This window comes from Nicotiana sylvestris, chromosome 3, assembly GCF_000393655.2.
Source record: "Nicotiana sylvestris chromosome 3, ASM39365v2, whole genome shotgun sequence".
Lineage (NCBI taxonomy): Eukaryota > Viridiplantae > Streptophyta > Magnoliopsida > Solanales > Solanaceae > Nicotiana > Nicotiana sylvestris.
Window position 1 is genome coordinate 115583061 of NC_091059.1, and position 12227 is coordinate 115595287.

The following is a 12227-nucleotide window of genomic DNA, read 5'->3' on the forward strand; positions in this document are numbered from 1 at the left end:
GCAGGCTGCAAATCTGAAGATATTTTTTGATGAAATAAGTATCAAATTGTACATATAGCCAGAGTTACTTCATACTATCCTAGCTAGGTAACAGATGTGAAAGCAATAAAGAATCAAACACTTGAAGAGTTCACTCTGCAAAACAGAAAGCATAACACATGCAGTCCAAATATAAAACTGCGTCATGCTGAATCATCAAGTTACAGAGGCGAATCAGAATTTTGAGTTTGTGAGTTTTATATCTTAGATAGGGTAACTTAACCAATAACGAGAACTCTAGCTCCGCCCTGCAAGATACAGGGAGTATAACGAAAACAACCAATACTTCAATGCCTCAATTCTGTTCATCGAGATTTCACAGAATGACTTCATATTTTTAAAGAAGAAAAAAAGATTTTTAAGGAAAATGAGGGACTGAAAGCACCTCATATGAGACGCACTTATTGATTCCAACATAGGAACTAGGAATTATAGAGGTTGTAAGTGACGTAAAAAGAAAAGGCAGACACTAATTTTCTCGGAAGTGCTCCTCTGCATTGAACAATATTTACCGACCTATAAAAGGAGGAAAAAAAAGGATAAAACGAAAAAGAAAAAAGGTATTAGCTGTGTGGAGATAACTATCCATCCAATAGATATTTTGATACATATAGAAATAGTTAATCACTTTCCTCTTTAGGACTGCACAACAACAGCTCCTAACAAATAAGGCTTGAAATCAATACCTAGTACAAGCTTCGCGTATGGGTTCGGAAATAAAAATGTTTAGAAATCTAAATAATCTATGTAGAGTTAATGATCATATTGTGAATTGCATCAATAGTCTGTTTATCAACTCTTTCTCTCACAGCCTGAGAGTCTTGAATGAAACTAGGTTGATTAGTAGAGGCTAGAAGGCGTGCCCACATTCTGCCTGTCAAGTTCACAGTGTTTGTAGTCTCAGTAACACGCTGCAATCGAACGTCAGGGCATCAACATTAGATCTTCATGGAGAAACAGTTTATCAGAGAAAAACATTACACCGGCAAACCTCACAAAGTATGAAAAGTATTTTAAAAGTTTATATGGGACGAACAACTTTTAACTGTCCACAAGCAAACTCAATTGTAAATGATCTGGCACACAAGCTTCAAAGTGTCTGTTTAATTCCACCAACAACCGAAGCTAAATTTGTAAGAACTTCTACAGAAAGGCTGATAAATCACCTGCCTACCGTATAGGAGGGAGAAGCCAAAAGGAAAAAGATCTCCCATAGGGAACAAAATTATGCTCCCTATCCCCTTCTCACAGAAAATGGAGAGATAAAGTGATATATTTATTGAATCCGCCGGGACTTACGGGACTCGAAATATACACCTCATTAAGTTAGTGGAGAAGCATCAGTGGTTTTGATTGACAAGTAATATGAGCTAAGTTAGAAGTATAGATTATTGAGTGAGAAGAATCCATGGACAGGCAAACATATTGGATAACAAATTTCCTAGTTGAAGCAGAATAATTATATATGTTGCCTAACAGCATGCTTTTCCAGCAGGACAAAAGTATATCAATTAACTTCAATCAATCAAGTACATCTCCATCCTAAATTAGTTGGTGTCAGCCATATATGAATCCTCTTTATCCATTCTACTCCAATCATCATTTAACTTCAATTCAAGAAATTAATACATGCACAAATAGGCTTACGTCAATTGGAATATAAGCATGTCTGCTGTTTACAGGTCCAACAGTGAAGCCTGTGAATCCAGCCATCGCTCCATGGACAGCACTTTGTGCAAGAAGTGTACAGTAGATGTTATCTGATGCGTTGCTTGGAATCGCTCGAATCATGTAAGTAGGGTCTGTGGATAACAATGAATCCATAACAGAATATGAATAAAAACCAGTGACATAACAATTGATCGACATTAATGAATTTATGGAATCATATAGCTTTTAGACTTTCTAAAGATATAATGCAATAACAACAAATTGTTTGTACAAACATATTAATGAAACTACAAAATAGTCCCTCTACCAGTTATGATATTTCAACCTCAGAATACTACCGAGAAAGAAAATCCTGAAAGTAAAATACCTTCATGCTTCAATTTACTAACACTTCCGTAAAAAATAACCAAACACCAAGTAAAAATAGCATGTACAGAAAGCATCTTAAAATAACACAACTGATAGACTTGTCAAAGGTTGATCATACATGACAGGCAACACTATTAAGACTCATCTGCTTATTGTCCAATTGTTTGATCTTCAAGCTGAACATGAAATTTAAGTGCATCAACCAGACAGTTTAGTATGAATTTGTTAGTGATAATTCCTCCTCAATGTCCACATTGCTGTTTTATCAAATAACTTCTCTTACAAATAATTAAACAATCTTATTTCCGTCTATGCTCTCTTTCTTTTTTTTTTTCTTTTTGTTTCCTTCAAATTGACAGATGAGACGTCTCAAGGGGAAGCACCCAAAAGGACTACGAGTTAACAACTAGCACACTATTTTAGTCTCTCGTTTTCTCTTTTTATTTTTGTGTCCCTATTTTTGTCAGTTTCTGAACTACTTTACAAGGAGAGTAACCAAAAAGATTGTCTCACTCTCTTTCCATGTTCACTTTCGTCAAATAAATCTTTCCTCACAATATCAATATCATACTATTTAGTTACATAGGGCGTACTCTTATTCCTTGACTTCTCAAAGTCATCAAAGAATTCCTCTAATACTTAGGTTTGGCTTTGTTTTTTTTTACTGTATGCACTACATAGTTTCAACCTATTCCTAAATCCATGCCAAGTCAAACTAACGTTATAAGTTTGGGTTATTGGATGAACTAACATTTTGACAATTAGCAAATAGGGGATGCATAACACCATAAAATACTTAACCAGCATACATCCTATGCCCCTCGAGACAAGATCCAAAGAAGCAGGTTAAGTACCTATGTATTTCATATTTATTGTCATCTTCCGGATATTTGTGAAATGATCCTGTAAATGAAACAAAAATGTCATTTGAAGATTAAGTAGTCAAGAAAGGAAAGCACATTAAATAAAGTGTTTCACATCTCTAATCACAGGGTCCCCTACATAAGGTAACATCAGATGAAGAGACAATTTCACCATATATTTTTTCCAAGGAATGGACAGTTCAATATTCAACTGGATTGGAAATGTAAACAATCAATTGGGCCAGTCATTCAGTAACAGACAGCACAAGACAATCACTGAATCAGAACAAAGGCTCTATTGCAAGAGTGGGGAATCAAGGAAAAAATAAAAATTAATAGAACTGTTTCAGGTTTTAAATCATACATCCTGACAACAATATATATAAAAGGGAATCTGTTAATGGCGTTTACAAGGCATGAATAATTTAATATTGAGCTGGACGCAAAGTATGCGCATGCAAGCAATATGAAATGCTTGGACCATCTCACAAATCCAAGTTCAGAAAGGATAAAACCAAGTAAAATAATATAAAAGACAAACACCAAGATCCAAGGTATTAGTTGACCTCTCAGACAGAGATATGGAGGAAGACACTTGGATTATACCTTAATATGTTGTGTTAACCAAAGACCGACATCTAAGAGTAGCCTGTTTCCTGATGCATCTTTCTCTTGAAATGCTTGCATACTTTGAGCAACATATTCCTGCCCAGCACCTTCTGCCAATACAATTAACACATGCCCATTCTCTTTGAGCCGCTGTTCCACATATTCATAGAGCCCGCCTGGACCTTCTAAGAAAAATGGGGACTCTGGGATCAAGCAACAGTCCTGGCACAATTAATCATTGTTAAAGGGATGCAGTCAAGTGCAATGTAAACTTAGAATCACATACAAATTTCACCTTAAATTCCATTTTTTCTTAAATAAGTAGGTCACTCTTAGATTTCAGTTTAATGAAGATCACTGTGAACTGCATAGCTTATACCGTGAACATGTGCAAACTGACAAAAGATAGATATCATCGGTCATGATACAGATGTTTATGATACAGATATCATCGGTCATGTACAATGTTGCTGCTGGTTCAAGTCTCTGCAAACATTATTAAATTTCTTATTCTGCCGAAGTACACTCTAAATTTGCCCTTGCGCTGAAGTAACATTGAACAAGCTCCCCTCCTCTTCCAATAGAAATAGACAACTTGGTTTTCCAGTAGTGTCGCAGGAAAGACATCTCTATCCTAGTTTGATTACCATGAAGTTAAGAATGTCAAATATTAGGAAATTGTAAAAACGGCTAGAATTCGTACCTTGTGAATATGGGAAAGGTTTAATGTCCCTGCAATTGTGTAATTAGCCATAGGAATTACTATCTTTTCTTGTTTCCAGATAACTTGTAAACGCTATTTTATCTCTATGCTTGAGCAAATAACCAAACAATTCATTCCGAAATCTTTCCTTCTTCTTTCTGTAAATGATATCAGAGCTAGGGTATCAAGCCCCTTTTCAGAAAGGAAGTTCTTCTTCCTAATTCTTTATTTTGCTAAAGGAACAGAAAATCTAGGGAATAAAGACAACTAATGCTTCAATTCTGTAGAGGCAGAATACCGAGCAATAGTTTTGGCTACAGAGAGTTAAGTTGTGGGGGAGATGTACTGATGCAATTGATATGTGACAACCAGACTGCAATATGCATTGCTTCAACCCCAATATTCTATGAAAGGACAAAGCATATTAAGATTGTCATTCCAGAAGGTGCAAACACCTCTTGCTCTCTGTAAACTGAAAAAACCAAACAGCTACATTAATTTTACTTCTTTTTTTTTTTTTTGCATAGTAAATTTGGTTTCTTTCTTGTTTCAAAGAAGAAATAGTGAGTTAAGGGCTTTCCGGCAATGGAAACACTGATGGAGGATATAATACAATGAGAGAAGGGGGAAAAGAAAAAAAGATAAATGAAAGTTGTGTTTTTTCTGGTATTTACAAGTGTCTTTGAGCCTACATCAACATAATTTGAAATCATCCCACGCTCGAAGAAGAAGTGTAAACCACGTGTAATGCCATTGCAGCAATATGTGTCTAATTGACACATTGTGCACGTACACTCAGTGGCTAATAGGTTATACCTATAGTTGAGGTGTCTATATAAAATTTTTGGACTAATTTTAGGGGCTGTATATGTATTCAGCCTTCCTAAATTATCTATTCGTAATGCCCCAATTTATTAAGTATACTGTTAATCTTTCAAATGTTTCCCCATTTCCACTTAGTCTTTTGCAGACACACGATATCAGCTCTCACGCGCCTATGGAATTTGAAAAAATCAAAATATTAAACCTCCATTGCAAGGTCTTACCACATCACGGTTACCCAAAGTTGCAAGCATTGCAATGAATCCTGCAGAACAGAAAGAGGAGATTACATAGATACATAGAGTTCAAAATGGAAATAAATGTGGGTACAAGGAACATCGCCTAATACATCACCAAGCTATAGTTACCGCTGTATCTTCCCATAAGCTTTACTATACCAACTCCATTCTCCATGCTTTCTGCCTCTACATGTGCAGCATTAATGGCCCTCTGAGCTTCCTCAACCGCAGTATCAAAGCCAAAAGATTTGTCTATCACCTGCATGAAATTGTAAGGACGACAAATTGGAGAAAATCGTGCTGAATGCATAAGAGAAGTTTCATATGAGAGGTCAATATGGAAAATCATGGTCATTTGATATGTTTAAGAGTGTCCTGCATGTGAATTCAAGCCTCATTTGTTTACATTTAATGAAGGTCTGGATTTTAATCATTCAGATCTTAGTCATTAAGTGTGTTCATTTTTAGGTTTGAATCTAAATCATTCAGATTTAAATCATTAACCGCGTTTGATTTTTTAATTTTCCAACCATGTAATTGACGAGACACGAGGCGGCGTCAACGAGAGGCTAGAGACTTGGAGACATGCTCTTGAGTCTAAAGGTTTCAAGTTGAGCAGGACGAAGACGGAATACCTCGAGTGCAAATTTGGAGTTGAGCCGACGGAAGCGGGAGTTGAAGTGAGGCTTGACTCTCAAGTCATTCCCAAGAGGGGTAGTTTCAAGTACCTTGGATCGGTTATTCAGGGGATCGGGGAGATTGACGAGGATGTCACACACCGTATAGGGGTGGGGTGGATGAAGTGGAGGTTAGCGTCGGGAGTCTTGTGTGACAAGAAAGTGTCACCGTTACTAAAAGGTAAGTTTTATAGAGCAGTGGTTAGGCCTGCCATGTTATATGGAACTGAATGTTGGCCGGTAAAGAACTCACACATCCAGAAGATGAAAGTAGCAGAGATGAGGATGTTGAGGTGGATGTGCGGGCATACAAGGATGGATAAGATTAGGAATGAAGATATTCGAGAGAAGGTGGGTGTGGCCCCCATGGAGGACAAGATGCGGGAAGTAAGACTCAGATGGTTCGGGCACATTCAGAGGAGGAGCACTGATGCACCGGTGAGGAGGTGTGAGCGACTGGCTGTAGTGGGCACGCGGAGAGGTAGAGGGCGACCTAAGAAGTATTGGGGAGAGGTGATCAGACAGGACATGGCGCGACTTAGGATTACTGAGGACATGGCCCTTGACAGGGAATTATGGAGGTCGAGCATTAAGGTTGTAGGTTAGGGAAAACTTGTGAATATTTCTACAGCACAATAGAGTGAGACTAGCCAGTTAGGAGTTAGACTAAGAATGTCATTGGTCGTCTATTGATGCAGGGCTTTACCTGCTAGTTTTACTATACCAGCCATCTATTTCGTATTTCGTATTCTGTATTTCATATCTCTTATATTGCTGTTATTTTATTATGCATTTTTATGGTACTAATATATCGGCTCCTGTTGCTTTTTTGAGCCGAGGGTCTCCTGGAAACAGCTCTCTACCCTTCGGGGTAGGGGTAAGGTCTGCGTACATATTACCCTCCCCAGACCCCACTTGTGGGATTATACTGGGTCGTTGTTGTTGTTGTTGTTGTAATAGGTCTGAAAGATTAAGACCTACAACAAAATCATAAAGATGTTATCCAGGATTTCTGCAAAGATGACATTTTATCATTACTCCATCCACTTTCATCGCTAACCGCCACCGCCACCTATCATTGTCAACTACCACCACCGCCGCTCACCATCATTATCAACTACCACCACCCCTATCCACCACCCACAACCACCATCCTCAACCACAACCACAACCACCTCCAATCACCACAATCAACAATACCACCACTAGCCACCATTTACAAACATCACCACCGATCATAATTATCACAACAACCACCAATCACTACCGACAATCACCACCTTTCAGCCACCACGATAGCGCCAATCAATGTTATCAATCACCATCACCATTAGTTATCAGTATCACCCACCATAATTATCACCCGCCACCTCCAACTACCACCGTCAACCATCATCATTTACCATCTGCCAGCCAACATCACTACTAGCTACTACCCACAACCACCACCATCAGCCAACACCAGCACTACCACTAGTCAGCACCCACAACCACCATCGTTAGTCATCACCACCACCAACCACCATATAATTTTTAAAAAATATATTATTGGTATAGCATTAGATATTAGTATTTTATTCGAATTTTATATTAATTAATTTTAAATAAAGGAAAGTTTTATACATTCAAATATTGAGAAAACAAACTGTCTTAATTATTTAGTATTCAGATCTTAATACAACGTCTTAATATTCATATATGTATGCAGATTCAAACATCTTAATCTTAATACACATCTTAATATTCCGATGTGTATTCAAATTCAGACGTTTTAATCGTAATAAAAATAAAAGAGACCTCACGGTGTCGAAGCGTTATAAAAAGCTCCGTTTAGGATATGTTTTTTTACATGCACCAAGTGAAATGCACCTAAATCTTTAATTAAGAAAAGCAACTACCTCTTCATGAAGACCATGAGACTACCAAGGGGAAAATTAGTAGGAAACCGCTTCAGGAAGCTTTCAGAAAGATCCTGATAACATAATTTTGGCAATATAAAAATATTCGTATTCATGTAAATTCCGAAGTTTGCTCGTAAAGTAGGGTAAGAGAGAATGTAAATTACCCGTGCTTAGTAACTTATTATTTTCAAAAATAATTCACTCACACAATCGCTTAAATGGTTACATTTTTCTTTGAAATTCTTTTCACAGAAAGCACATCTGCTAATTCACCAAACCATCCACATCAGAAAAAGAGAAAGGAAACATTTTAGCAATGAACATAAAAAACTTTGTAGACTTCCTTTTTCTCGTGTTAAACGAAGGACAAACCTTGCACAGGCAGCTGAGAAATATGTACGTCTGTTTTCATGCTCTTTTTATTTCCCAAACATTTTTCAGGAAAAAAATTGTTGAAGAAAACTTGATTATCAATGTAGTCTGTTGTGTTCTGTTTATTGCTTCTAGGTCAAATTAAAAATTTCCACGTGAGAAATTTAGAAACTTGCGCTCATTAAAAAATATCTTAGATTTATGTCTACAAAAATTACTGGATGTTCTCTTGAGATATATCAACTTCAGCTTCTACTATATATTACCCAGGGAATTTCCTTTGATTTGATTGGCTCTTGGAAAAACAAAGAGGTAAAACAAAATAGAAAATACAAAAGAATTGTAGATGCACCAATCTGAATGAATAAGTCATTCCATGTTGAACAGAAATTAAGCTCCAATTCACATAGGGTATAAGTAGTTGAGCAGAACTTTTACTTCTTACGCTTTTCCTTCTAAGAAAAACAGATAACCCTGAGGCAACAAGCAGCACAATTTAAGTCTTCATCAGAATACTAAATCTTTTTAGCAAACAGCAATTGTGCAAGATAAAACATCGCATTTTAGTTGGCATTACTTACCGCGATATCATTATCAATTGTCTTGGGAATCCCAGCAACAGCTACTTTAATACCACGTTTTTCAACTTCCTTGGAAAAAATATAAATGAATCATAGAATTTTTAAAGAATAATAGTTTCAACAATCAGGAACTAATTGAGAAAGAGAAAATATCATAGTACAAACACCTTGTGGATTGCAGCAGCCCCTTTTTGAGTTCCATCCCCTCCAATTATGTATACCTAAAACTCAAAAAGAGGAAAGCAACTAACCACTGTCAGATTGAACTAAACTTCCTGGTTAGACGCTACAGATGGTACTATAGAGGTCTATTTTTTCTTTCTTTTGGAGGAAAAGTAAACAAAAAACCTGATTTATTCCACGGTCTTGAATGTTGTCAACAATCTTTTTAGTATCATGACCTCCTCTCGATGTTTGAAGAAAAGTGCCACCACGTTTATGAATATCAGTGACAACTTTTGTTGTCAAGTCCAGGGTATTTTTTGAGTAGAATCCTCTGTAACCTCCCTGGAAATATTGAAACAGTATTACAGCCTCTAGGTGCAGTAACCACTACATACAATATATTGACTGTAGGATCTCTGATGGTCATTTAATAAGATTTACAAAGTTTACATCAAAACTTATAAGTATACTAAAATTTCAGAATACCAAACGAAGATTTAATATTTCGTTCATAATCACCATGGCGAAAGAGGCAGAAGAAAAGAGAAATAAACTGGACCAGCACACGAAAAGAGAACAGACTCTACCCATCCATAGCATCAAATTAATTGTCTCTCTTTTGTTAATAGTGATCATCCTATTCCACTACTTTGACCATTTCCAAGCACTTCATATCTTTTTCGGGGTGTCTAAAGATTCAATCATTTTTGTTTGATTTCTCTTGCGCTGCTGTACATTTATTTCAACAATAAAAATCCTTTATTGATTAGCCCATAAACTGCCCAAGGTAAAATGTGATTTCATAGGAGTATGTTTGGTAAAAAGCGTAGTACTTGATTCACAGTCTTTAACTAGATACGGTATTAGCGATGTCGTACTAACAACCAACAGCAGATATCAGTTGCCAGTTCCTAACCAATAGAAACCAAGGAGGAATCAATTTCATTCAACAAAGAGTTTCAAGAGGAGAATCAGTATTATTCAATCTTTATCTTTGTTTTTTTCTTTTTTCTTTGGAAAGGAATGACCAAAAGAGAAACCATTGAATACTTGAATAAAAACCTAAGAGATGTGTTTCCGTTATACTAACCTGAATTCCAATTACATCATCAACTCCATACATATTCTTTAAGCCACATACAATTTCACGAATCACTGTATTGATTCCTGGGCATAAACCACCACATGTCACAATACAAGCACGGACTTCTTCTGGTGTAAAGAAAACCTAAAACCAAAATTATCTTCAGAATGAAGTTATTTGAAAACACCCGTATTCTAGGTTAGCATTCGAAGTCAGACCTTTTCTCGAGGTCCTGCACGCCGAAAATGTACTCCTCTGGGGCTGTCCTTCTGAACAATGATCTAAAACCAAGCATGCATGATGGTAGTTAAACTAAAGTAGGCATAATAGGCATAAAGGACACAGCAACTGAACAGATAAAAAAGCCACATACATCTTTTGCCACCACATCTTCTGGATTAACAAAAGTTTCCCTGTGTCAAGGTAAACCATCAAGAGTTTTAACCAACAATAATCTCACAGAGGAAGGGGAGCATAGGAGCAACGGTAAAGTTGTCTCCGTGTGACCTATAGGTCACGGGTTCGAGCCGTGGAAGCAGCTACTAATGCATGCATTAACGTAGGTTATCCACGTCACACCCTTGAGGTGCGGCCCTTCCCCGGATCCTGCGCGAACACGGGATGCTTTGTGCACTAGCTGCCATTTTAATATTCTCACAAAGATAAAGGCACACACAGAATACTGAAGACCTTCTAAGTTTAACAGAAAGAAAGAACTTACTTGACAATAGCATAAGCTTGGCTCCTTTTTAATGGATTTGGATATGACTGAAATACAAAAATGGTGGATTAGCAATAACCAAGACAATTCTAACCCTAGTTGTTTGGTAACTCGACAAAATACTCATCTTGTTATCACTTCTTACAATTGTGTACGCATAACCTCTACAAGCATAACAGTTCTCATAGATGAGGTAGACACTAAAAATGGCTGGCAACAATTAAACCCACGAAAAGATAGACGGATAATTTTACATAGTGACATGCACATCGCTAGATAATTGAGATAGGCAGATGGATAAATCATACTGATATATCCCGAGAACTTAACAACCCAGAATAAAACCATACCATCACAAGTACTAGCCATTTACATATAGCACAATTGCCAAAAAATGCCATAAGAATTAGATTTCCTAGGGGAACATGTGTTTAAACTTAAAGATTCAAACTTTTAATTTCAAAGTCAGCAGTTCCGTAAAGATAAATAAATCAAAATTGAAATACAGAAAAGTTCATCCAAATACAACTTGGCAAGTATTTATCAGACCTTAATATTGTTTTTCCTTTATGTCCTTATAATAAGCATTGCAGGTATATTTAACACTTGAACATTTCCATAAAAAATGGATAATAAAAGACAGTGATTGAAATCTCCAAGTAAACAAGCAGTCACTTCATATAGCAAAATTATTGTATCGCGATTGGAAATTACCGGTAAATCAGGGAGAAAGTCGGTTAAGTGAGGAACATCCTCTATGATAAAATCGTCATCGACATGTTTATCAACACTGCCATTGCTCTCGGTAGGGCTTACACTTTCAGCTCTGAGTCTAACTAAACGAGGTTGCGGCCAAATCAACGGTCTCCGTAGAGAAATAGATTTTGATGCCAAATATGAGTTTGAAAAAGTGTGAAAGGATTCAGGTATTGAGCAGTAATGGAGTGGAACAGAATCAGTGTGAGGAAAACGAAGTGATGAAGCGTTGCAGAAAGAGAGTTCCATGGCTGCTGCTTTGGGGACGCGAATAAGGAAGAGAAAGGAAATCGAAGCAGCCAACAATGCTATCAAATGTGGGAAATTGCCGTGGTTGACTGGATCAGCGATTCCAGAGCTGCGGCTATGACTATAGGTCAAATTGCAATTTTTCAAAAAATGTTTTATTTTTTCATTTTTAATTTTTTTGATTTCCAACTCAGATTGTACCCACTTTGGAGTTAGACTAATCAAACAAGTTCATTTTTTAAGTAAAGTGTTTCCTAAAACAACTCCTTTCTCGGGACTCAATCCGAAACCTTTGGTGGTCAAAGAAGTATTTTAATTTAAGCAGAATACTTGAGTAAAGAGCAAGTAAATTGGAGTTAAAAAAATTAGACGAAAAAATTGTATATTTTTGTATTTTTTTTGTATA

The 12227-nt window shown here is 36.7% G+C and overlaps 1 protein-coding gene across 1 annotated transcript; it reads right to left on the reverse strand.

Annotated features, from left to right (window-relative positions):
• Nucleotides 1–611: 611 nt before the first annotated feature.
• On the reverse strand, nucleotides 612–11944 carry LOC104249594 (ATP-dependent 6-phosphofructokinase 4, chloroplastic). Its single transcript, XM_009806046.2, has 14 exons — nucleotides 11531–11944; nucleotides 10817–10863; nucleotides 10469–10508; nucleotides 10314–10376; nucleotides 10102–10239; nucleotides 9195–9353; nucleotides 9014–9067; nucleotides 8847–8915; nucleotides 5445–5574; nucleotides 5301–5341; nucleotides 3549–3773; nucleotides 2934–2982; nucleotides 1687–1841; nucleotides 612–950 (listed from the first exon to the last, which is right to left on the reverse strand). Exons 1-14 carry the CDS (start codon nucleotides 11819–11821, stop codon nucleotides 783–785), a joined length of 1629 nt encoding a protein of 542 aa, XP_009804348.1. The 5' UTR covers nucleotides 11822–11944; the 3' UTR covers nucleotides 612–782.
• Between the last annotated feature and the right edge of the window lie 283 nt (nucleotides 11945–12227).

Excerpts from the sequence above, each read along its gene's own strand:
- LOC104249594 (XM_009806046.2), bottom strand. The coding sequence starts at position 11,821 with ATGGAACTCTCTTTCTGCAACGCTTCATCACTTCGTTTTCCTCACACT. Across the intron at positions 9,354-10,101 it reads ATGATGTAATTGGAATTCAG|GGAGGTTACAGAGGATTCTA; the intron begins GTTAGTATAACG and ends CAATATTTCCAG. Across the intron at positions 2,983-3,548 it reads GGTTAACACAACATATTAAG|GATCATTTCACAAATATCCG; the intron begins GTATAATCCAAG and ends TTTCATTTACAG.